We start from the raw sequence: 24,233 nt of genomic DNA, 5'->3' as shown, positions 1-24,233 counted from the left end.
ATGGCATAAAAACCATTGGCTTACTCCATATTTGACATCTAATTACGATGTTGTCAAAAGAATTAAAAAATTTCTAACAATTCATTTGGACTCGGATGCTTGATTCATAGTCAGTGAACAGGTTCTAAAACTGATGTGTTTATTTTGGAGCTATGTTCCTCCATCACATTCAAGATTTGGATATTCCAAAGGTGAAATTAGTACAGTTGCATCCTAAACTACTATTGTGGCTACTTCAAATGTTATTTAATGTGAGATTTTAATGCAAGAACTCGTAGCTTCAGTGATTTTTGGGCTAAAAAACTTAATTTGTTTTCAAACAATTCAATTTGGTGCAAATTATATTGTTTTTCAATGATACTGTGAGAATTCTTGATGTGTAAAAATTGCGCATGAAATGAACATCAGATCAGAAAATTACTACCACTGGGAACATACTGATAGGAATATACAGAAATAATGATATTATTATTTAAGTAGAATATGTGGTGACAATACAAGCGCTAGTTCTACAATTTTGCAAAATACATCTTGTACAACTATTTTGCTGTTTCTAACAACACTGTAATATGCATTAATTTCTGCCCACTTTTTACTTTAGTCCCTTGCAAATTAATAGTTTTAAATTTTACAACACTAAGCACATTTTACCTTTTGACAGTAACACATCATTACAAATATTTAGATTGCAAGAGACAATTTTATTAAAAGCACTGGTACCAGTAAGACTAAAGGAGATGGTAAAAAAAAAAGAATCAGGATGAACAAGATTGGTTGTGTAGTAACGAATCCATATGTCAGAATGACATCAAGTATTTTTTCATCAATTTCATCATTAGTTAATGACACCGCTTAAAAATGTAGTGTACTAGATAATATACTTTTTTTAGTTATCCAGTTTGTAATACAAATACCAAATGATGGCTTAGAACCAAGTGCCAAAAGGTCTGCAGAAAATACCACCATGATCAAAGTATACATAGGAAGAACTGAACACAAACAAGCCAAATTTTATCCATCTTGCTTTGAGTTTACACAGATCAGTCAGTCTCTTATGTTTAATATCATTTAATATTTGCACATAGAGAGCATGTACTTAATTTGGTCATACATCTGCATGATATAAAAGTTTGTCTCTTTATTCTTTTGTTGCCATTTTGGTTCTGCCAACTAGAGATCTACACACACTTAATTATGTTGTATGGGGATTCTCTGATGTTCCCTATGAGCATTAATCTGTTAATTGTTTCTGAATTTAATATGATCCTCCTCTGTGTATGAATATTATTCTGTGCTGTGAACTCCTTTCATTGACTGCTGTCTGAAATGCATATGCATAACTAGCTTAACAAGTTACTGTTCTTTATGGTTATACAGTTTTCAACTCACAGGTATGGCCCCAGGGGTATTCTCTCTTGGATATCTCTGTTCCAAAAAGAAGTTTTCAACCTGAGGTCTCGTTATGATTTTAAAACTACGAGTCTATGGCTCCCATTTTGGTAAAAATATGAGTCCCACCTGCAAAAGTTGCAGTTCCCTCCCAGAAAACTATGCAAATTATAAGAACTATTGGTTGCCATAGAGTTTAATTTCTACATTCTTTATAACACTGACATAGCTCTTGCTTGTCCATCAGAGTGAGTCTGAATTTTTTCGCTCCAAGGAAGGTCTTATTCAAAGCACTAAGCTAGGCATTACACACTTTCTTACACTTGGCTACTGTCCCTTCCAAACTATCAGTTCTAGCAACTTTAGCACTCTCCTGAATCTCATTACAGTCTTTGTCAGTTTGCCGTTGAACCCCAAAATACTCATTTTAAGTCTCAACATGTCATGATTGCGAGGTCACGTGCACTGGTTATTCCGTTACACTCGGAAATGAAAGCTAAAGTTGTTTATTTGATGTACTGTTATAAATGACCACATGTACATCTCTGGGTATTTCTGCCTCTGAATTCAAGCACTGTAATTATCAGTAGATTTTCCCACCCAGTTCCCAGTCAAAGCCTTTGATCTTGTCGCTTAGCTATTGCAGCATGTTCTTTTGATGTACTCTTATAATGGTGGGGGGTGGGGTGCTTTAAACCACTAAATTCTGTCGTCGTAAATATCAGCACAGCTAACTGATCGACACGTTTTCCCACTATGCAGGTGACTGAAGCAGGACTGGCAAGTCTTTGAATTTTACCGCCCACCTAAATAAAAATATTGGCATCCAAATACGCGTGATTATAAGCATTTCCGAGACCTCTGTCAGTTTTCACTTACATGAACTCTGCCAAAGATTCACTTCCTAATATCAGTGTTTTGCTGCCTCTTATGCCAGATTTTTCTCTTTTATAATTCTGTATTAGGGTTTTAAGTCCAACATTCCCATAATCTGCTTGTTTAGACATGGGTATCTTGAATAAATATAACTGGCATATTGTCCATCCAACACGTACATCGGACTCGCGCTCAACATCAATTTTGGGCTCAAAATCACACACTGGTATTTCCAGTGACATTTTCCCAATTTCCAACAGACCGATATACATGAAATTTATTGTCATCATAGGTATCACCAGCCAGTATTTGCCAACTGAAAACATCATCTGAAGACAGTGTTGTGATTCAACCATTTTGGTTTCCCGTGTGGCCCTTATTGGAAACACGCATTTGTAAAACTTCCACGATGAAAGTAAGGCTAAAACTCCGTAAAATGCTTGTTCCAGGGCCAGTGAACCAATCAAATTTAGTTTAACAGCCATTCACATCGAACTGAAGTATCCATATTTCTGGATGTCGCATCAAGTGCTGTGAGATAGCTATGGCAGCGCGAATTACGTCGCGAAATGCACTTTTAAAGTTAAAAGATTATTAAAAAATTGTATACTGCATAAAGCACATTTTTTTATATCTGCGATGTTGACGTAATTTGCTGAACGTGTATCACTACTTTAAAAGTATGCACATTCGTACAAATTACTTGTACTGGCATCATTTTCTGACCCAATGTTTTATTCACATTAGACGGCTAGGAGGGGGTTAGATGCGATTTTAAATATATATTTGGTTTTTTCTTCTTCTGACAACCCCACCAGCGTTTTCTCATTTTGTTAACACAACCCACAACAGAAGTGATTTTCCTAACCAACCTTCCACTGTCAGAATCAAAATAGTTCGAAACAAAACCTCCTGCAGAAGTTTTTTTGAAGTGCCATCCCCGGGGGTTTTACTGGAACAGCCCTAAGTTGCAAAGGATCATTGCAAAATATAATTTCCAAAATCAGAGTCAGTAATCTGTTTCCTTGAAATACACAAAGCAATTAGAACATAAGGAAAAACTTGTGACTACGTATATTTATCTGCAGTTTTCATTGTAAACATTTAAATATAAGCAGTCCAATTTATGTTAATGCATTTCATAAATTGCTTTTAATCACCATTTATTTTAGCAAGTTTTTTCTTTCTTGTGCTTACAATAGCTTGTTCATTGTCAGGTAGTGCTCAAATATAAATGTTTTAGACAGTCAAGCTGTTGAGCTGGGGTTTTTTTCCTTCAAAGATCACTAAAAATTGTGTTTTCTTGAAACATGGGAATATATAATCATGTGCTCAATTTTCCAGTCAGCTTATTCGGGATAAGCTAACTTAATAATTTGTAAATCCCTGTAACATATTCTGTATGATTATGGGTGACACATCCATTGGAATATGGTTCCATTTCAGTGTGGTTAAATCCACATGCATGCCAGAACCATCACTTCATGCATTAAGGGGATTGATACGAAAAGTAAATTTTACTTAATTATGTTGGGGAAATAATTTTTTCCACAATAAATCAGATTACTTCATTAAACTGTTTACCTAAGCTTCCCATAGTCAACCAATAGTCCTAGTCCTAAACACCACCTATATTGTGCCTTCACCATTATTGTTTTTATTTTGTGTGACGATTGATTTACAAATTTTTTTACATTGCAGTGCTTATGATTGTATTGTACCCAGTAGGGGGAAAGCCTGCATCAAAACAGACATCCAGATTGCTTTGCCAGATGGATGCTATGGACGTATTGGTAAGGAACTGAAAATGTAATTATTTATAAAGACATATTTTGGGATACCTTCATTTTTAGAAGAATAAGATTGAAATTTAATGGTGTATAATGTACATGACCTTACTTGGTGGTTATGGGCCCACCACATGGTAAACTTGCATTGATTCACATTCCATGCATGTTTAAAATGTCAATCAAGCTGTTCACTGGATTGATTGTGGCATGCTATATCATGCGAGTTGTACATTTTAAAGAATTTTATTACATCCTTTCTGAACGGTGCAATTTAACTAGAATCATATCCAGTCTGAAATGGGTTAATGATGTGCCATTGCCATACCTGCCAACCCTTTTTGTAGTGAGTCTTACAAAAATTACTCTTAAAGTACAGACTTGCATCTTCAAAGTAAAATCTGGAAAAATTATCGTTGTCAAAAAATCTGAATTATCGGTTCATATGTGTTTGATTTAGATGCAGGTTTCATGTTAGAATTAGTGAAATTTGTCCAGGAACCAGACTATCTTTACAGCAACATCCCAGATGCTTTAAACTACCTGTTTGTTCATGCAAAGCATCTGCTTGATCATACTGTTGATTTTAGAATTTTTGAAATTGAGAGATTGCAACAAGCCATTGAGCTGCATCAGGTTTGGAACTAAAGTTTCAAACTGTACTAGTGGTAAATAAAGTCTACATGTACTTTACAAACTTTATGATTGAATATAATGTTTATTGTTGTTGCATGTTTCGAATTTCAAACCTTTAATTAATTTTTCCAGCTGTGCAGTTTGTATTTTGTTATGCCTTACTGAAAATTGGTAAATCTTCTGGAAATAGTCAACTGCCTTACTGACACAGACTCTGAAGGGTTGGCAGGTGTGCATTGCATCTGGTTGGATGAGTTTGTCAACAATCTAACAAATATTTCTCATTGTATTTTGGTTCTAAAATGTCACCAATAGAACTGACTTTTTGACTCGCCAATGTCACAATAAGTGGTCTCTTGTTAGAGGTCACTCCGATATACAAGGAGTACTTTGTGCTTTGTATCTGGTCTTGAGGGAGATGGTCTCGTGGCAATGGTCTTTTATTAGTTTTCCTACACATCACACATTACTCCAGGGTTACATGCTGGAGTGGATGGTGTGATGTCCTGTTATTTGGATTTTTAACGTAGCTTTAACAATTTTTCAGTCACATCGCTACGATGTCTGCAATGTGGCACTTTATAGTGATGTCTAGCACTGGGGCATCATGCCGCAGATATGTAGCATGATGTCCCACCCAGTCACATTATCCTGACACCAGGCTGACCAGTCCTGACACTAACCTCTTAATGCAGAATGCCAAGTGATGCAGCTGTATGTACCATTTTTGTAACTCTTTGGTATGACTTGTCCGGGGATAAAAACCACGACCTCCCGCATCCGAAGCAGACGCTGTAACCACTATTCAACTGGAGCGGTCCTTAAACCAATGAGTGAAGAGTGTTCCATCCATATACCCATAAGCAGTTTCTAAATAACCAGGAGTGGATGGTGTTGTGTAACAAAAAGTATAGGGATTTCCATGGAAATCTAGCTATAGTTTGTATGTTGAATTTTTTTATTTCAGCACCACGGTCAGGTCTGGCAGCTAAGCACTTTATTGATGTCGGAGGTAAGAATTTTTAGCGTCATGTTCAAGCGTGCATGTGGTATGTACCTGTAACAAGGTCTAGTATTCAGTTGGCTGCCCGTGACAAATTGTGAGTGTTGCTACCAGTCCAGCAGCTGATATACACACATCCCTTCAACTCAATACCCATACCAATGTTATTTACTGTTGAAACTATTATATGAATTTAACCCTGTTGCCTGGGCTGCCATAGTTAAAGACGTGTTATTTCGTTTCGATTTTGTGTATATTTGGCTAAATCAAGATTTTGGAGACAAAACAAATTTCACACTATTTTTTAAAAGAAATAAGGATTCAACACTACAAAACTGGCAAAGTGAATATAACTCTCAAAAATGTGGGTATTATAGTATGTATAAAACTGAATTAGGACTGGAAAAATACCTCACGTGGATTATGGTATTAGGAAATTATTTGCTAACTTCAGATGCTCAGTGCATACACTGAAAATGGAGACATGTAGGCATAGCAGGATTGAGATAAATATGTATTGTGAACTAGGGCAGAGAAAATAATGTTTATTTGGTAAAAGATAAATTCCATTTTCTTTGTGTTTGTCCAGCTTAATGACCCTATAAGAAATAAATACTTAATGAAGTTGTTTATCTCTTTCCATCTGTAGAAAAATTTGTATCCCTAACGAGTCCTAGCAATATATTAATTATAAGAAAACTTTCTTACTACATCAGTTGGGCTTTTCATCTTGCAATCTTTGATAACTCAGACAAATGTTGAATAATATACTTAGAGATAGTAATATGGTTATATAAAAAAATGCACCGATTATTGGAAATTATGTATCTATACTCGTGATGAATGCCATATTTATCTTCTTTAGACTGGTGCACATTATATTTACTTGAATTTGTAATACAGGATGGTGGCCTAAATTATTGAATAAAGTATTATTATTATTTTTTATTAATTCTAGTGCATTTTATATCAAGTTTGCAGCTTCCATTCATGATGCCTCTGAATTTCTTCACTCCAAACTCAAGCTTGTATATACAAGTTTTAAACATTCAATAATGTCTGATAAAAATTGACATTGAGGAATATAAATTGCAATTTGTGGCATTTGGTGAAGCCCACTGTGATCCCTGTATAAATTTTTTACATGTTATTTTTTTGTACAAATTAAGAAGAAAAATAACTTTTTTCAAGTTCAGATCTTGATGTAAGGTTTGAAACTATTTTCAGCTGGAGTCGTAGATCAAGACTATAGAGGAAATGTAAGCGTCCTCTTGTTTAACTTCGGAGACACAGATTTTGAAGGTAAGGTTGCATTTAATTTTTTATTGTAGTGTTTTTGAAAATTCTCTATTTTTGAATTGATTTTCTTGCAATTGAAGACAAGCTTTCTTATGTAGTTCCCACAAAGTTGAGTGTGTAATATTTCTACATCATAATCTTGGTTGTACCTAATCTACCTTTGGCATGCTGAGTGGTCTAAGAAGCTCACGTTGACAGATCACTAGATTCTCACGTCTGTCATCGTCGAATCTGTCAGTATGGGTATGAGAGAAAGCTAGCCAGTAGTTTGTTGTGGCTCTTTGGTTTTCGTCCCAGGGTTTTTATTGTCCTTCCATCACAGCTTATCATATACTGAAAATAGCATTAAACCCACACTTGTGTTAAAGGAGTCCGTTGCTTTGAGGATCATATGAGAAGATCACAGGACTGGAAGGACACAAGGTTGCTGCACAGTAACATTAGTTCTACATCATGTACCTCAACCAAACTTTGGGTAAACACTATACATTTCAAGGTCAGCAAAGATGTTGCAGGCACATGAATTGCATACATTTTATATGAATTTGAACACTTGGAGAGCAGTGATGTGCAAGTACTCCAGCAAATTAAGTTGCACATAACAAAACATATACACAGTGCAGAATTTTTATTTAACGAAAGGTCTTGTCACAATGTAAGCTATGCTGTCTGTAGAGGTCTCGTAGTGCTTGTCCTGACATGTTTTTGTTTAAGTAGGCAACTGTTTACATAGCTGAGGGGGGCCCTGAGTGGTCTAAAGCTCTTTCCATTACAGATCACTGCCATATCACCTCTCTGTGTGGGTTCTAGTCTCAGATTTGGCCAACATGGGTACGTGAGAGTAAGCATTCCATCCTTGTTTTAACCTTTCATTCATCAAAGGTTTACTGCTCCTTAACCCTTTCATCATTAAGTAACTTTGGGAGCATAGAGTCCTCAACACTAAGTAATTTTGGAGTTGTAAAGCAAAATGACTTGTAGATTTTGAAATAACATAACTTTGCCAATTTTAAAGGTATCTGGCTGGATTAGGTGTCAAAATAAAGGTTAAAAATCAAATTTTATGACTGATTGACTGAAATATGCATATCTATTACAACTGTTAAAATACAGGTACAAACAGGTAACACAACAGGTAAAATACAATTATCTACTTACCTCCTAGATGTACTCGTGAATAATTCCAGTAGCAACACAAGTCTTTCTTTCAGGTATTTGGCAGGTATAAGCTTGGCAAATTCTAGTTAAAGTTAATTAGGAGGAAAACAATAAATTTCACAAAGCTGTTTTTCTTTTTATCGTCAACTAAAATAAAACTAATAACACCAGCATAATAATTGAATTTATAAAAGAATCTAGCATTTATAATGTCTGTACATGTAATATTTATTCATTTGTCACCTGCAGACTACACAGGTAAGTCTTCACGCCAGTAATACACCTTTGTATGAAAGTCCACAAAACAGGTGCTCCTGGCATTAACACACAGTGGAACTTTGCATTTGTCACACATCAGTGTAGTTTTTGAGCGCTTGATGGGATTATGTCAAAGACACACCTGGATGGATGGCCTTGTAGTTTTTGTGCTTCTTGTTGCAGACTTCACATAGTCTGTCAGCACTCCCACTTGGCACAGGTCATTGTGTTTTTTCATCCAGTCTTTCTTCATCAATGTTCAGTTGTCTTGATCTTTTGAAGGCTCTTTTTACTTGACCAGTATTTCCAATCAGCTCATGGGCTACATCCATGTGAAATGACAAGAAGTCTCTTGCCCTTTGTCCGGGTGGATTATGATCCACAACTGTACCCTCCAAGACAAAGGCATTATACAATGCACACACTCTCAATTTTATCTCTATCCGATGATACCATCGCATGGTTTTCTTTTCTTTATTCAGTCTTGTGCTCTGATCTAACCTGTCCACACCTCCCATATATTTGGCATAATCTGTCACTGCATGTGTACAAGGAAGCTGAGTCCTTGTTCCATCTTTATTCCGCCACTCTGTAGTTTGATCTGCTACTGGTCGGTGACATGATGAAAGATAGTAGACAGTACGATTGTCTTTCCAGTAGGATGCTAGCAATGGCCCACTCATGAGCCAGTCTGATGTTCCTCTACACATTCTTCTAGCAGCAGCACTTGATTGTACCAGGGCTTTAGGATAATCATTACGATTTGTTCTTATTGTTCCACACAGGTATGTTCTCCGTTGGTACAGGTAATCAGCCAAGTGAGGGCTTGTATAGAAATTTTCGGTGTATATCTCATAGCCCTTTCCAACATAAACGTCAGTATTATAGCAATATGACGTCAGTGCATCTGCCAGAACCCATATCTTTATTCCAAACATAACTGCCTTATCTTTCATGTATTGTTACAAGCTCAGTCTCCTTTTAAAAGGTACCATTGATTCGTCAACTGTAACTTGTTTGTGAGGGACATATTCAGACTGGAATGCATGTCTTAAATGGTCTAACAAATATTTCGCCTTATGCAGTTTGTCATTTGCAACACCTGTCATCACTGAAGTTCAGGTAGCATCTGATCTGAAAAAATCAATCTCTGGACATAACTTGGCCAATTTTGGATCCCAGAAGCCAGTGCTTATCACTTTCCGACCAATACAATTCATCCCTGGCAAATTTCATGGTCTCCATAATGATTAAGATTCATAATATGCCTTGATTTCATCCAAGGTGAGATCTATCCACACACCTGTGTCGCCTCTGGCAAGTTTGATCGTCACATTCATATTAGTCAGATGGACAATGTTTCCAAAAACTTCATCTGAATAAAATATTTGGAAATATTCTGAAGCTTTCCTGGAGCCATCTAGCACTCCGGTGGGTCCAACTCAAACAGAAAACTGAAACAAATTATTTTGGTTTTCCAACTTGGACCAAACAAAAGCACAGGGCACGTATGCTTCCTTTGGTTCAAAACCTTCAAAGTCCTCTTCATCGTCATCACTTTCACCCACAAACGCATTCCATTGCCTCTCCAGATGCCTTCTCTCATTTCATCCAAGTTTACAGGGTCAAAATCATCTGACACTTCACTCTCATCTGAACTCGCTTCGAACTCCACCATTTTTGATACAAATTTCACCATTCAGAAGAGTCGTTAAAAGTGTCTACTTTGTTCGATATTTCTAGTTGTATACAAGCTAAACTCACGAGATAATCCAAATATAATATCTACATTACAAGTAGAAAGTTATTAGAGGTATCCCAAAATTTGTGTAGTCTGGTACTATAACGTTATAGAAGAACACTGCCCCAGACCGGTAAAGTGGTCCATAGTGTTTGGGGACTTACTTCCCCTGGACCGGTAAACCAGTCCATAGTGTTGAAAGGGTTAAAATACGGGCTACTTATAAAACCCAAAATGGCTTCCTTCCAACATCTTTAGATGTCAATTTCATTTTGGCGTTTACTGACCAGTAATGGTGTTGAAGGAGGTGATGTTTTGAACAGGGTTCCCACGCTACTGGGAAAAAGTCAGGAGAATTGATAATTTTTTTCCTGAACATGAAAAGTCATGGCATTTCGCAAATATTGATGAAAGTCGGGGGGGGGGGGGTGATTTTCAGTCACCATTTGATGCCCGAGACAATCGCGTAATTGAGTCATAACTAAACTCAATTTATCGAGTTCTAACCAGAATATTTGGAGGGTGCAGTATGGATTATTTGGTTACTTGCAGTAAACATATATTATGAGTCATTCCAAACGACCAGTGGATTAGATTTGTCTAGTCGACTTTTTATATTCAAAGTCAGCTCGATATCCGTATCCTTCCTTACATGGAAGTTATGACAACCAATCCAGCATCACAAGAGGCCAACACTGTGGTAGCAAAGCATAGCCACTTACCGGATGGCCTAGCAAACTTTAAACTTGCCTAGATCAAGTGATACATGCATGAAATTGGTATGAAAATTATTTTCTCCAAAATTGTGAGTATTAAAATTGTTATATCTTTAATCTGCTGAAAGACAAGATAAAACCACATCGTTGAGGAAATGTGACCTGGTGCTTGCAATTTACATTGCTAGTCACACAAGTACTGTACACAAATCTAACAACCCACCTTTTCAAATATTCTAGAGAAAATAATATAAAAAAATACTAAATGAAAGTCGTATACTGGTTGTAATAAGAATACAAAAATGAAAGAACACAAAATTCTTCATATTTATATGTTCCAAGAATAACTGTTGGAATATTGTTGTATCAAGTGACTATCATGTTGACATGTAATGTGTGCTCAATAAATCAGACTGGTCAGATTATTGGTTTTTACAAAAAGTGTCTGACTTTAATTTAATATAATTGAATTTCTGTACAACAACATTATAAAGGAGTTTGTTGTTGATATCACGTGACTTGTAAATTTTGATGTCCTAATTTGAAATTTTATGAAGTCATGTAGCTAGTAATGCATATGGCAAGTACTGGGTCAGGTTTCATCTACGCCATAGTTTCATCTTGTTTGACTGTATTAACAACATAATGATTATAATACTTGCCATTTCTGAGAAAATAAATAATTTTCCTATCGATTTCATGCAGGTATAAGTCGATATAACAAAAGTTTAAATTTTCTAGGCTAGCAGGTAAGCGACTACCATGTATTGCTAATGCAAGTTGGCGGCAAAATCCCAATTTTCAATATGCCGTTGCAGTGACCTAACACCCAAACCTAAATGTCCAAATATGAAAAATGGAGTGGGGATATTCTGAGAAAACTCAGATTAGAAAATGGACTGCTAATAATTTTAAGCCAAATTTGTAGTCCAAATTAAATCTCGGAGCTTAAATAAAAAATTGTCGTCCCTTGTGTTACCACCATATCGGCCAATTCTGCACAATGATACGTCATTTCTGTAACGATTGGATCACGTGTTATTTGTTGCCAAAAATTAATTTTATATCAAAAAGAAAGATCATACTGTTATTAAGAAACATGATACTCATAAAGTATACAAAACTATCCCACATTTCGACTCTAAATGCATATGAAAATGTGATTTCTAGATGTCGGTATGAAGATCCACTCCATGACCTTCTTGAACCTGTAACCCAGAATATCCTATTTACTATGTATCTGTTAGAATTGTACAAATAAATACATTTTATTAAAGATGGAAATGTATTCCTTAACAAAAATTATGCATCTTGATCCAAGCTTCCAGTTTTGCAAGAAATTGTCCCACACATACAAAATGTCTGCTTCCCAACATGTCAGCTTGCCACTAGAATGGGTTTCTCACAAAATTTCCCAGCCTGTAGTCTGTTTCTGAATTCTTTGATAATTTTTCCCCATAAACAAGATGTAAATACACTACACCCTATTCATTGTTGTTTCTCTTCCACATAATAGCTTACTTTTTTTATTATAAAAATATTGAATTTTACTTTTAAAAATTTACAAGATCAGTTTACTTGGCTTAATATCACTTGCCATTTATTAGCATTGTTACGTTGAATTTTGTAAAACTATATATCTGATCAAATTAGTCGACTGAACTGCTGACAGAAACTGTCCAAAGTAATGTATTTCATTTCTATATCCAGATGGATAAACATCTTTTCAAAGCTGTGCACAGAATTGGCCAAAACATTGCGAGTCATAAAACCATAGTGGTGGTATCCCATGTGTCCAGAATATTGTGGTGAACAATGCAGTATTTTATTTTCATCAATCAGTCGAATTCAGTATGTGTTATGCTTCTGTATTGGAGATGGAAACCTTAGTGTGCAGAAATGCCCGACAGCATTGTATATATTAAAAACCAATATGAGTTCCTTTATCAATACATGTTTGGGGACTGGTTTAAAGAATTACAAGACAAGTTGATTTTACAGAAAATTCAGTCCTTGTTTTTACAACAGTATATAATTTTTGAAGGTCTTTTGTCAAAATTTAAATTAACCCTTTTGAAAATATTTTAAATGATGGATTTTTAACCAGGAGATCACGTTGTTTTGAAAATCTTGTTTGGGATTTTATTGGCACAGGTAAATTCAGGGTTAAACTCTTTTTGTTACAGGGCAATATTCTAGTTATTTAAGTTTATTTTATTTTTTCATACTGAAATAGGAAATGTTACTTTCTATGAGATGCATGAATATATTGCTATAGAATTCTTCAAATTACAGGTTTGAAAGGAAACTAAACATAATCTATGTTCATGATGTAGTTCTCACTTCACAACATAATGCAGCAAAAAATAAAGTTAGAATTTTTATTCTGTACATTGAAATGACTTCACATGTCAATTTATGGGAATATTATCAAACTTGTTTCGTGTGATACATTTTCTGGTTTTGTACATGATCGTCTTTTTTGACTTCAGTGTTTTTGGAGTCTTGAAAGAGAAACATCTTTAGATTTAGAAAATGCATGTTTTATAATCTAAAATGTTCTTTAATTCCATTAAGTAATGGTCATATGTGAACCTTGAAAAAAGTAAATTCATCCTGGAAAAACCCTGGAAATTTATCTTTAGAAAAGCCTGGGAACCATGTTTGAAACATGTGAGATTATTGGAGCCAGTAGAACAGATGGAATACCAAGGCCAACTTAAAATACAGGCTGTTAAGTAGAGTGCAGTTTTCATATCTTAAACTAGTCTGCATTGAAGGATTATGTGCTTCAAAACTATCTAGACTACCTAACCTTCTAAAGGTTAAGATAAATTGAATAAATAAGAATTTAAGAGGAAAGGATATTCTTTTAATCAAAATAGCTCAGTCTGAACTAGCAGACTGACAGTAGTTGTTGTGAGGTTTAACACCATTTTTCAGCACACGATTGGCTGTACATGGCGGCCAGTATTAATGGTGGAGGAAGAACCCAGGAAATCCCTGGAAAGAACCACCGACCCACGAGAAGCTACTGGCAAGCTTTCACACATACCCACATTGGCTGAATTCGAGACTCGAACCAACGCAGACAGGTGAGATGGCAGTGGTCCGTAACGGAGAGCGCTTTCGGCCACTCTGAGCCCCTACTGACAATGGTGGTAATGGCCTTACAGCATTATGTTCCAGACAATAAATTTGGCATAATAATCCTCACAGCATCGATTAGCAAAGTGAAACTTTGGCAGAGCTGATGTTAATAAAAAATGTTTTGGAGTTGAGATATCCAAGAGACAATGCACAAAGGTTTTGTTAATTTTGCATATTTAAATGGCTGTAAATCTTTGAATAATTTTTTTTCTGTGTCCTAAGAAATGCATGTTAAAAAAGAGAAAATTTCATTTTTAAGGTGTTCCAACACTTGTAGGCAAAATTTAAAAGATAAATGCATCACACAGCAGTGACGAGCTTTTTTAATAAACACGGCAGTAAACTGTTATCAGTTACTATGATTCTGTTTGTGATGATTTTGCATGTGCATATTTTCTGATTTCTCCAGCATGAAATTAAATAGCAGTAAATAAAGACTTGTAATTCACATGCTGGTTTGAGTTGACCTGGATAACCAGACTGTACTATAATGTACTTTATATGCCCAGTGCAGATCATCCTTAATGTTGCTTATATTTAATATTGCTTTATTCATTGTTGGTACCAAATCACATTCTTCCAGATCACATTTCTGTTAGATTTGCATAGCTGCATTCTCGGTGATATAAGTGATCCTACAGATGTAATCTATATGAAAGGGTACACAAGTTTAATTGGACAAGGTACATGACCAGCATGTATTCACTAACTGTAACATTTCATGAAAGAATCATGATGGAGGCTAAAATTCTGAATATAGATCAGCAAGGACCATGATCGATCTGTTTCAGTTTTGTTTTATTGTCACAAAATCATAATTTTCCACAGAATGGCAAACTGGTTGTTTTTGGCGTCTCTATTTATAATTTCCTGTTTTGTCTTTTCTTTTGTGACAGCAATCCAGTTAATTCTTTAAACCCTTAATCTGGCTTGGGATATGAGCGAATTTTGTCCTGCAGCTATGCCAATACCATACATGCCAACCATTACGCCTTTGGCGTAATCATTACGCTTTTTTCCACTAAATTGTGCCTTATGCATAAATGTATTTAGATTGCGTGTTTTCAGTATATCCCCCCTCCAATTTTTTTTTTTCATAATTTGTTTTCTCATTTTTATTAACATCCCATGAATCCCACAGACCATATTCTAGAAAAGATGCTTCTGTGTAACTATGATATAAGAGTACGCTTGTCCGTACACTTAAATGTACTTTTCTAACAGTTTTGACCTTGGTTTCTATTTATAGCAGCTGTATGGCTTAGTTAGGAGAGAACAGACTGGTTTTCTAACTTGTAATCATTGCTTGTAGGTCTTTGTTTAGATTGATAATTGGTACAGAACCAATCTGTAGACATTTGGCGCTAAAAGTCAAGTCATATTTATTCTAGTTGATGTGTGTGTTAGAGCAAAACTGTTTTTCAAATAATTTCACAGATGGATTAGAAAAGATGAAAAATCGATTCAGAGATGAATACATGAATTACACATTACAGTGTTCCATTCTAGGGCAGCTTCATGACCCATGCAGGTTGTGTGGAAAGGATTTTAATATTGGTCATCGTTGTAAAAGAAAGAAACTTTGAATTGGCTCAATCTCCTAACTCCAGTACTATGGATTTTTTTTTTACAGCAGAACTACATTGTGGAAACGAATTTTATAAATGCAGAGGCGTTATGTACCAGGTTCTTAAAAGAATACGGACTAACCCTAGCGGTAGAAGACTATATTGGTCCTTTGTTCAAACGGATGTTTCCCGATTCCAAAGTTGCAGAAAATATGCACGTGCAAGAACAAAATCATCTAATATTGTTAGGTGTTTAGCAGAAGATACTTCACTTAAAATTGCAGAAGCCATGCAAATTCAGCCGTTTAGTATTGCAACAGACAGGAGTAGTGATTATGATGACAAAAAGTTGTACCCAGTCTGTGTAAGAGACTTTGACAATGAAAAGGGCAAGGTCAGAGTGCTCTTCTTTTATTACCAGAATTAACAGTAGATTCCACTGGAGAAAACAATATTTGAGTTGCTAGATAATGCTTTGAATAAATATACATTGGCAGAACTGTATGGGGGGTTTCAGCTGATGCTGCATCCGGGATGACTATAATTCATAAAGGAGTTGCATTCTATATTTTGAAAAACGTCTTCATCATTGTACTTGTCACTGTCATATGATGCACCATGCTGTAGGAAAGGCTGCTGATAAATTAGAAGGAGAACTCCTGAAGTATCAAATTGGCACTCTACCTGACAATGTACTTCATGGGGACAGTTGATTCTTTTCCTCTTATTTGCCAGCTAAAAGACCCAGTAACTGGAAGATATAAATTTCCTCTTCTTTGTCAGGTTGTAAAAGGAATATTGGTTCTTTACCATTCTAATGCTGTGGGAGATTGATCAGCATTGTTAAGAAAAGTAAAACTGAATTTAGATCCGATCTCTAATAACCAAGCACTTAGTGCTCTACAGGTGTGCAAAACATTTAAAGTCTCAGCTGGTACAAAATGTTTTGAAATGCAAAATGAGAGTATGTTGCTTTTTAAAGCTCAAAGTGTTATGTATGAAAACTTGAAGCAGTAATTGATGTTAAAAGTCCAGACGGGTAAATAAATCATTATGTACACATGCTCATTGAATTTTTATCATGCTATATGTGAATTACTCTTTTCTACTCGGATTACTCTTTTTGTCCACTTGGATTACACTTTTTCCTTGCCAGGGGTTGGCATGTATGCAATACTTTGATTTCTAATTGCCTTTTTACTCCATATTGTTTGCATGATTACTGCAGCGGTGTAGATATTTATTTATGGTCGCTTTCATCAAAGGAAACTACAACCTAGCTTTTACGACATTACAGTTATTTTCAGAGTATTATTTCTGGTGATAGAACTTTTTGGACTATTCTCAATATACTGTTTTTCAGGAAATTAAATTATTTGTTGAATTTTACAAAACTTATTAGTTTTTTGCTGATTTTGTTACTTGGATGAAGGCCATAGAGTTATAGATATATAGTTATGGTGGACAGAACTCTATAGAGTTATCATACTTGTATCATTTCCATTTAATGATTCATGATTATAGTTCTTTAACAACTGCAGAGTCAATTTTTGCACCATTACAATTGATTGGTAGGAAAAAATGTTGATGGTGTCAATGAAATTATACATAAAAATTATTATTCATGCAAAATTTACTTTGAAAAATAATTACAGATGTCTTAACATTTACAGTCATTACACTATGACCAAAGGGATTTTTAGTTTGGGGGGAAAAAGTAAAATATATAGCAATACCTGTATCAGGTTTCTAACTAATAATATGTGGGGTGGATATGGGAATTGCAGAGACGGATGTGAGGGAAGCAATGGTAAATCGGGGTGAGCAAGTCAGCATCATAGAAACTAATGCAAGTTGGGTGTGAGAACATATCAAGTAAATTTTTGGGTTACAGCAAGGCTTCGACAAATCTGGGTAAATGGGTTAGCATTATGACATATCGGGATAACTGGGCCATATTCCTGCTGTTTCATCACCATTTAGTTATGGTATGACCTGGGGGAAAGGTGTTGTCATTTATGTAGTAATGGTTAGCCAATCATATTCTGTATGTGGCGTAAGGGTGTGGGATCACGATATGTATATATAGATAGATACAAGATATAGTGTAGAGTAGAAGGCAGAAGGACACAAAGCAGAAACAGGACAGAGGAAGAAAAAGGGACAGCAGAGAAAAGATGTAGTTGGAAATAAGAATCAGAGATATGCAAGATGGGGCGTTAAGAGAAGGGATACCTAATAGACATAATGGAGTAATAGATATTCTGAGTGGACAAACATAGTGAGAAACAATTTAGATAAATATTAGTGTAGAATTTGGACAGGTGGACAGAACTTGGTGTCTATTTTGGATAAAAACAGTAGATTACAATATAACCTAGTGTTTGAATTAGTATACCCCTGGTCCCTAAGTCAACAGAAAGACCCAATAGGTCAGACCGACTGCACCCAAGAGGTCAGAACAGTAACAACCGCAAGATAAGTTTCCCAACTTGTTCAGGCTGGCTATGCATATGCCCCTTCAGACAGCAGACTAAAAGAAGTTGTTGGCACAGAACAATATTCATGCACTGATAAGAAACAGATTAATCTCAGAAACCATCAATAAATTGATGCTCATACAACTAGAGGAAACATCTTTTTGGATTTTATTTCATTAGAGCTCCAGCAGCTCAGTTGTACACAAGTACATGCTATGCAGATGGTGGTGAAAACTATTTCAGTGAAAACTACCTCCAAGACCATCACAGTTAAACAACTGAAAGATGTACATTGAAAACAGAAAATGATCTGTGCACTTCAGATAGTACTCTTTTCCAATTTCAAAACATATCAGAACAGATAAAGGATAAATCAACGCCGTTTACAAACTTTAAGGAAGAATATGAGGGTAATGTAATACAGCACTCTGAGCACCTGACCCTGGTCATTGCAGAATTCATGATCATTCAGCAAAAGTAGACCAGTTTATTTAAGTCCTGAGTATAAATAATTTTTCTATTATGGTTCTAAACTTTAAGGATTTCTAACAAGAGTTTTGACCAGGTGTAGAACCAGGTTAGTAATAAAAATGTAGGTGCTGTAATTCTGGTATGTAATTTAAAATTTACTCTTTTGTTCCCAAATTACTTTTTTGCCACTTATAATACAGGAAAACCTGCTATGAAAGACCGCCCCTTCTGCCAACCAAAAGCGGTCTCAAGACAGGTGGTCTCTCATAAGAGGTGTGTGAAAATGGACTGGTTTTCAGGGTCAATAGTTAGCATTGTTGAAAAATAAATAATACCCATACTCACTGTACATGTATCATATCCTTTATTCATGAATCTTGTTAAATATTGCATGCATTCCTCTCAAAATATCTTTATATAATAAAGATATACATCTATCAAACAACAAGAATAAAATTTATATTTCAACATCACATTAATATGTACAAAAAATGAACAGTTAGATATGATGTATATATCTTATTTTATACACTTATTCACTTGTTTTTTTAAAAGAAATCCATTATACTAGTTTGTTGACATGTTTTACTCAGCTGTTTGGTCTGAACATGTATCTCAATTATTGCCTTTTCCGGAATCAACTTTCCACTTACTGGTATGTTTTTACTCCTTGCAACACAAAACCACTCCCATACTCGCTCGTTCAGATCTCCGTAAACTGTCTGTCGTGCCGTGGCATATTTCCTCTGTGATTGTGCACCTTTCTGCCATTCGTTTCTAATGGACTTCTTGTCTTTGATTACATTTTGAACTTGCGTATTACCGACGCTTAAGCTGACTGCTATTTTGCGAGTGGTCTCGCCTTTTTCATTTCTTTCAATGACATTAATCCTTTCTTCCAGTGTTAAAATTTTTCTTTTTTTCAGCGGAGATTCTGCCGTTGTTATTAGTGTTGACGTTATAAAGACTATCGGTTTTGATCCGGTTTTGGGGAATTGTGGAATAAATATATATTATGTACCAATGAATGAAACCAAAAGACATAATTAACTCATCAAGAAACAATACATTTATTCTGAGACGAAGTTTAAATCAACAGCGTTATAGCTCGATAAACAAATGTTCCAACCATCTGCACCCACGTAAACAGATTGTGGCTTGGTGAAACACTAACAAAAGAAAAAAAAATAATTCAAAAAAAAATCCGGAAATGATTCTCACTTACTAGTATTAAAGACAGTGAGCTCATTCACCCTCCAGGCATTATGGATTAACTGGAAAGCAAACTACGTACTCAAACCAACACTGAAGCCCTTTCAAACGATTTCTCACTTGGACATAAGGACTACCGGCGTTTTGTGAGTTTTCATAAAGATAAAGAAAAAATACAAACCTCTAAATTGTCTGCGTATATCCATCATTACTCCCTTTGATGTTACTCTTACTGGCTATTCACATGACTTCAGCACTACAATGGCAGTTAGTGACATGTACTTTAGTCTGGTTTACTGCAGTTTACAAATGACACCGTACGCTGGAGTTGTAAATTTCACAAAACTGGTACTGTAGCAAGACAAATTATTTTTAAATACTTTGCTATTTATGCAGTTTTTGTTACAAAGGATTAAATGATGGTTAGAGGTGTTTATCCAGATATATGGTTGTTCAACTATAGTGTTATTTAATGTGCACTTTGTTTGCATACTACATTTATCCCGAGCTCTAGTGTTACAAAGGATTAAGTTAAGGTCAGTGGTGTCAATCTGTTTTGATTTTTTGGCGATGTGGTCGTTCATAGCAGTGTCAAAATGCATATTTTGCCAAGAAATCGCGGTCGCTGGTCGCGTTCAGCAGGTGGTCGTTCATAACAGAGCGTTTATATAGTAAAATCGATCCGTGCATTACGATTGTGGTTGGAAATGACAGGTGGTCGCTCATGACAGGTTTTACTGTAGCTATAATTATGTGCATGCCTTCTGCAGGGTTGGCATGTATGGATTCCACTTTTCTGGTACATTAAAAATAAAAAATACAAAAAATAAAGCAATAAAAAGTTGTGTTTGTTGTTTATATTATCATCTTTTTAATTCCACTAATAAAATTTTTACATTATTCTATATTAAAAAAATACTGCTGCATAAGGATAGTGCAAGAGCTAATTTGTCCACCATAGATCTACATATAGTTTCCTAATTGTCTATATATTGCAACTGACCCATTTCCTAGAAAACACATGGGTTTCTTTACTTTGAAATTGTGCAGATTCATATATTGATAAACAAGTTACTTTGCAAACCAATCTATACCTTAAAGAAAATGGCTGCAGATATTAAGCAAAACATGCTTCTTTGGTTTGACTTGTGGATGAAAGTTCTAGGAGCCAGTGAGTCTTTTTAAACTGCAGAACATGTCCAGTCAGAAAAGGACAAATCAACACTGCTCTACAAATTTGTAAAGAAGAATTTGATATGCAATACATCGCTCAGATTGCACTCGTTGCATAATTTGTGGAGTTCACGATCATTTGACATTTAGAGAGTTGAAGTGAGTGTTGATGATAAATACATTTTCAGCATGTTTTCTGTTTATTATTTCTAATCACTATTAAAATGCGGTCTGTTGACATCTCTGTTTATATCCAGTAGTACCTGTGTGGCAACAGATAAATGTATATGGTTTTAGTTTTACGCCCTTTACTGTGTAGAGTTTATCCATTCATGCACTTTTTCTGAAGAAAAGTATGGTAATTAGCAGTCATTTAGTGAGCTGATAGTTTTAAATGTGATATTAGGCTTACCACGACACATTGGGTGGTCATAGAACATTTTGTTACCAAGACCAAATATTGTATGTTTATGTACATGTAGACATCCCAAAATGTATTATGGTTCTCTTATTTTAGTAAAGAAAGGAGACAGAATTGCTCAACTGATCTGTGAAAGGATATATCTTCCAGACCTCCAAGAATGCAAGGTAATTATAACCTAGTCATTGCTCTTTTGTTTCTCATTTAAATAGGAAGATCTTTTACATTACCAGCATTGCACCTTCACTGAGCTGTGATGAGGATATACTTTGTACCTTTAAAACTATAGTGATATGTTATATTTTGGGAGCAGTGTCACTTTTGTTTGGGAGAATTGTCCTTGGTGCATGAAGATGCAACGCTGCATTGTCAAGCATACAGTATGTGCTGAAGTTTTTGAAAGTCACATCTGCATGAGATGTATACAACTGAAATTTCAATGTTGTAATATAAAACCAGACTCTTACGATTTTGCTGTAAGCCTTATAAAAATTACCCTTAAAATACAGACTTAGTCATACTAACAAAAACTAATAAAAATTATTGTTGCCAAAAAATTTGGATAATTGGTTCATCAGTGTTTTATTAGGAAACCGGACTAACTTTACAGCAGCACTCCATACTATTGAAACTGCACCTATTTGTTCATGCGAAGTGTCTGCATTATCAAACTGTTGATAATAGCATTTTTAAAAATTGCATCCAGAAATGCATGTTTAAATCAGAAGGGAAAATAAGCTTGTAGAAACGTTAATAATCAACACAGAAGAATAAAATGGAGTATTCAGATTCTTGTGAATAAACGCTGCCAAGGACACAACTACATATATTGGACATCACATGCCAATTTGAGTACATCTTGTGGTGGGAGATATGATTGCCTACATCATGTGAAATGGAAAAGAATTTATTATGTCAAGTTGAAAGATAGCAACAAGTCCTTGAACTGCATAGGGTTTTGAACTAGAGTTTGTGCAACTGTACTAGTGGTAAATAAAGTCGATGCATCAAACTTAAGTTTTCCAGCAGTTATTGACATTTTGTTGCACCTTACTGAAAACTGATGAATCTTTCGGAAAAAAAATCAACTGCCTTACAGAGACTGACTCGTCAGGGTTGGCAGTTCTGCAGTTCCTTTTGTGGTAATATTATCATTTTATGCCATGCCTCTGCAAACAGAAGTCACATCATGATGTGAATTCATGACTGATCGATGGTAAAGACCATTGACTTGTAGTGAGTTTCACCATTAGATTGGCTTGCTCTGCTTGCCTCACTATGTTATAACCTTGGTAATGGTATTCTGTACACTTCCTTCCTACTCTTTGGCAATTAACAAAATTTTGTGCTGACCATTTTCCATGAACAATAAACCATGAAAAAAAGTCTCACTACTTCTTTATGGAATAGTTTAACATTTATAAACTGCTGTTTAGCTCAGAATGTTTTTCACAACCACTATGGACACCAGACACAAGCAATTATCATGAATGCTGTTATCTTGATTTGCCAATCACACACATCTGACTTTTGCATACCTTGTTTCTGTCAAATGAGAGTGGAGCATTTTCTTGTAAAGTGTATCGAATTACATTCTTTGAGACAGAAATTTATTTATATATTTCTGAACTCTATTACAAAACCACCAGAGAAAATCTGACTTTGACTTCGGAATGCAGTTTGTGCAAGTTATGACCAATATTTTAAGAATGTTACATTTTGTACTTTTTATCTTGTTTTTTAAGGTATTAAATTTTAAATTAATTTTGAAGGATTATCATTAAGTTATTTTTGCATATTTTTTTTTCTTAGTTGCAGAACTTTTAAATTTGTACCATAGTGGCAGTATTGTGATTATGTTCATTATGTGGGATCATCTCATTCCATTAGGGGTTACTAGAAAGTGAAAGGTCAAGAAAAGATAGTCTTTCCAAATAAGATGTTAAAAAATACTATTGACTGCATTTCACAGTAAGCTTGATGTGCTGTGTGTTAACTTTGTGTTTATCTCCAGATTCCACCATATTTAAAGATTTGGCAAATTTGAAACTCTTATTGTAGTTTCAATAACAGAATCTGACATTCTGGCTTAAATTCATTTGCCACAAAAAGCACATCTGTATGAAACTGTTAACGTTGGGATTGTTCTATTTCCATTTTGAGATAGTAACAAACTTTCCTATCATTTTATTTTCAAACATGTGCCATTAGTGATGTTTGGTAGCCTACAAGCTTTAAACGTAAGGCATTTTTCATATGCATATGACCTTGAAAAGGTGTTGAATTTGAGGAGTGGCATTGAAATTCTACATGAATTGTTGTTTTTTTTTTTTCTTTAAAGTATTTGAATTTGGTGAGAAACTCCTTGAATTTATCGACTGGAATACAAATCCTTAAAATTAATAAAAATTTATACCTTTTTAAGGTCAAAAATGTTTATGCATTTTCCCAAAATAAAAATATGATAATTTAAATTGGATAAAATGGGGTGCATCAACTGACACCAGACATGCGGCAATCGTGAAAATCTTGCTATTTCTTCAGATCAGCTGGGTCATATCATATGGTTTTGATCATGTATCTAGATTGTCCAACATGCCCACCACATTGGCCATCTTGAATCCTCCTGAAGTGAAAGTCCTAATGATGTGGAGTTTTTAGAAGACTTCTCATCGATTCTGGTTGGTCCTAAATAAAAATTGTGCTAATCTGACATCAAAAATGTGTCCACCTCAGCAGTTTATTTGAAAATCTTGTTAACACTGAAGAATATCAGAGATGGTTTCAGCACTCTTCAGTTTTAAGGAAATGGTATTATCTTGAATTCCTGGAATTTTTTTTATCCAGTAGAGCATCTGTCCCTTTTAGAGGCTATTCTGGTTTTGTGTCTATTCC

General features: G+C 35.1%; 2 protein-coding genes across 3 annotated transcripts in view; one reads left to right on the top strand and one right to left on the bottom strand.

Moving 5' to 3' along the window:
• LOC149794165 (protein KTI12 homolog) overlaps positions 1–24,233 on the bottom strand; it is a 145,258-nt gene that overhangs the window by 60,559 nt on the left and 60,466 nt on the right. The gene's annotated exons all lie outside the window — the stretch shown is intronic.
• Positions 1–24,233, top strand: part of LOC149794166 (deoxyuridine 5'-triphosphate nucleotidohydrolase-like) — a 42,694-nt gene that overhangs the window by 7,493 nt on the left and 10,968 nt on the right. For both annotated transcript variants that reach the window (XR_016422973.1, XM_089968266.1), the window contains exons 2-5: positions 3,967–4,058; positions 5,656–5,700; positions 6,919–6,993; positions 21,435–21,505. Coding sequence is in view for 1 of the 2 variants with exons in the window: in XM_089968266.1 (XP_089824392.1) it covers positions 3,967–4,058; positions 5,656–5,700; positions 6,919–6,993; positions 21,435–21,505 (283 nt within the window). In the remaining variant the exon portion in view is untranslated. The remainder of the gene's footprint in view (positions 1–3,966; positions 4,059–5,655; positions 5,701–6,918; positions 6,994–21,434; positions 21,506–24,233) is intronic.

The sequence above is a fragment of the Sinohyriopsis cumingii genome, chromosome 8, assembly GCF_028554795.1.
Source record: "Sinohyriopsis cumingii isolate HCF-2022 chromosome 8, ASM2855479v2, whole genome shotgun sequence".
Classification (NCBI taxonomy): Eukaryota; Metazoa; Mollusca; class Bivalvia; order Unionida; family Unionidae; genus Sinohyriopsis; species Sinohyriopsis cumingii.
Note: the sequence above shows the minus strand (reverse complement) of the source record. Positions and strands in the feature narration are given on the sequence as shown.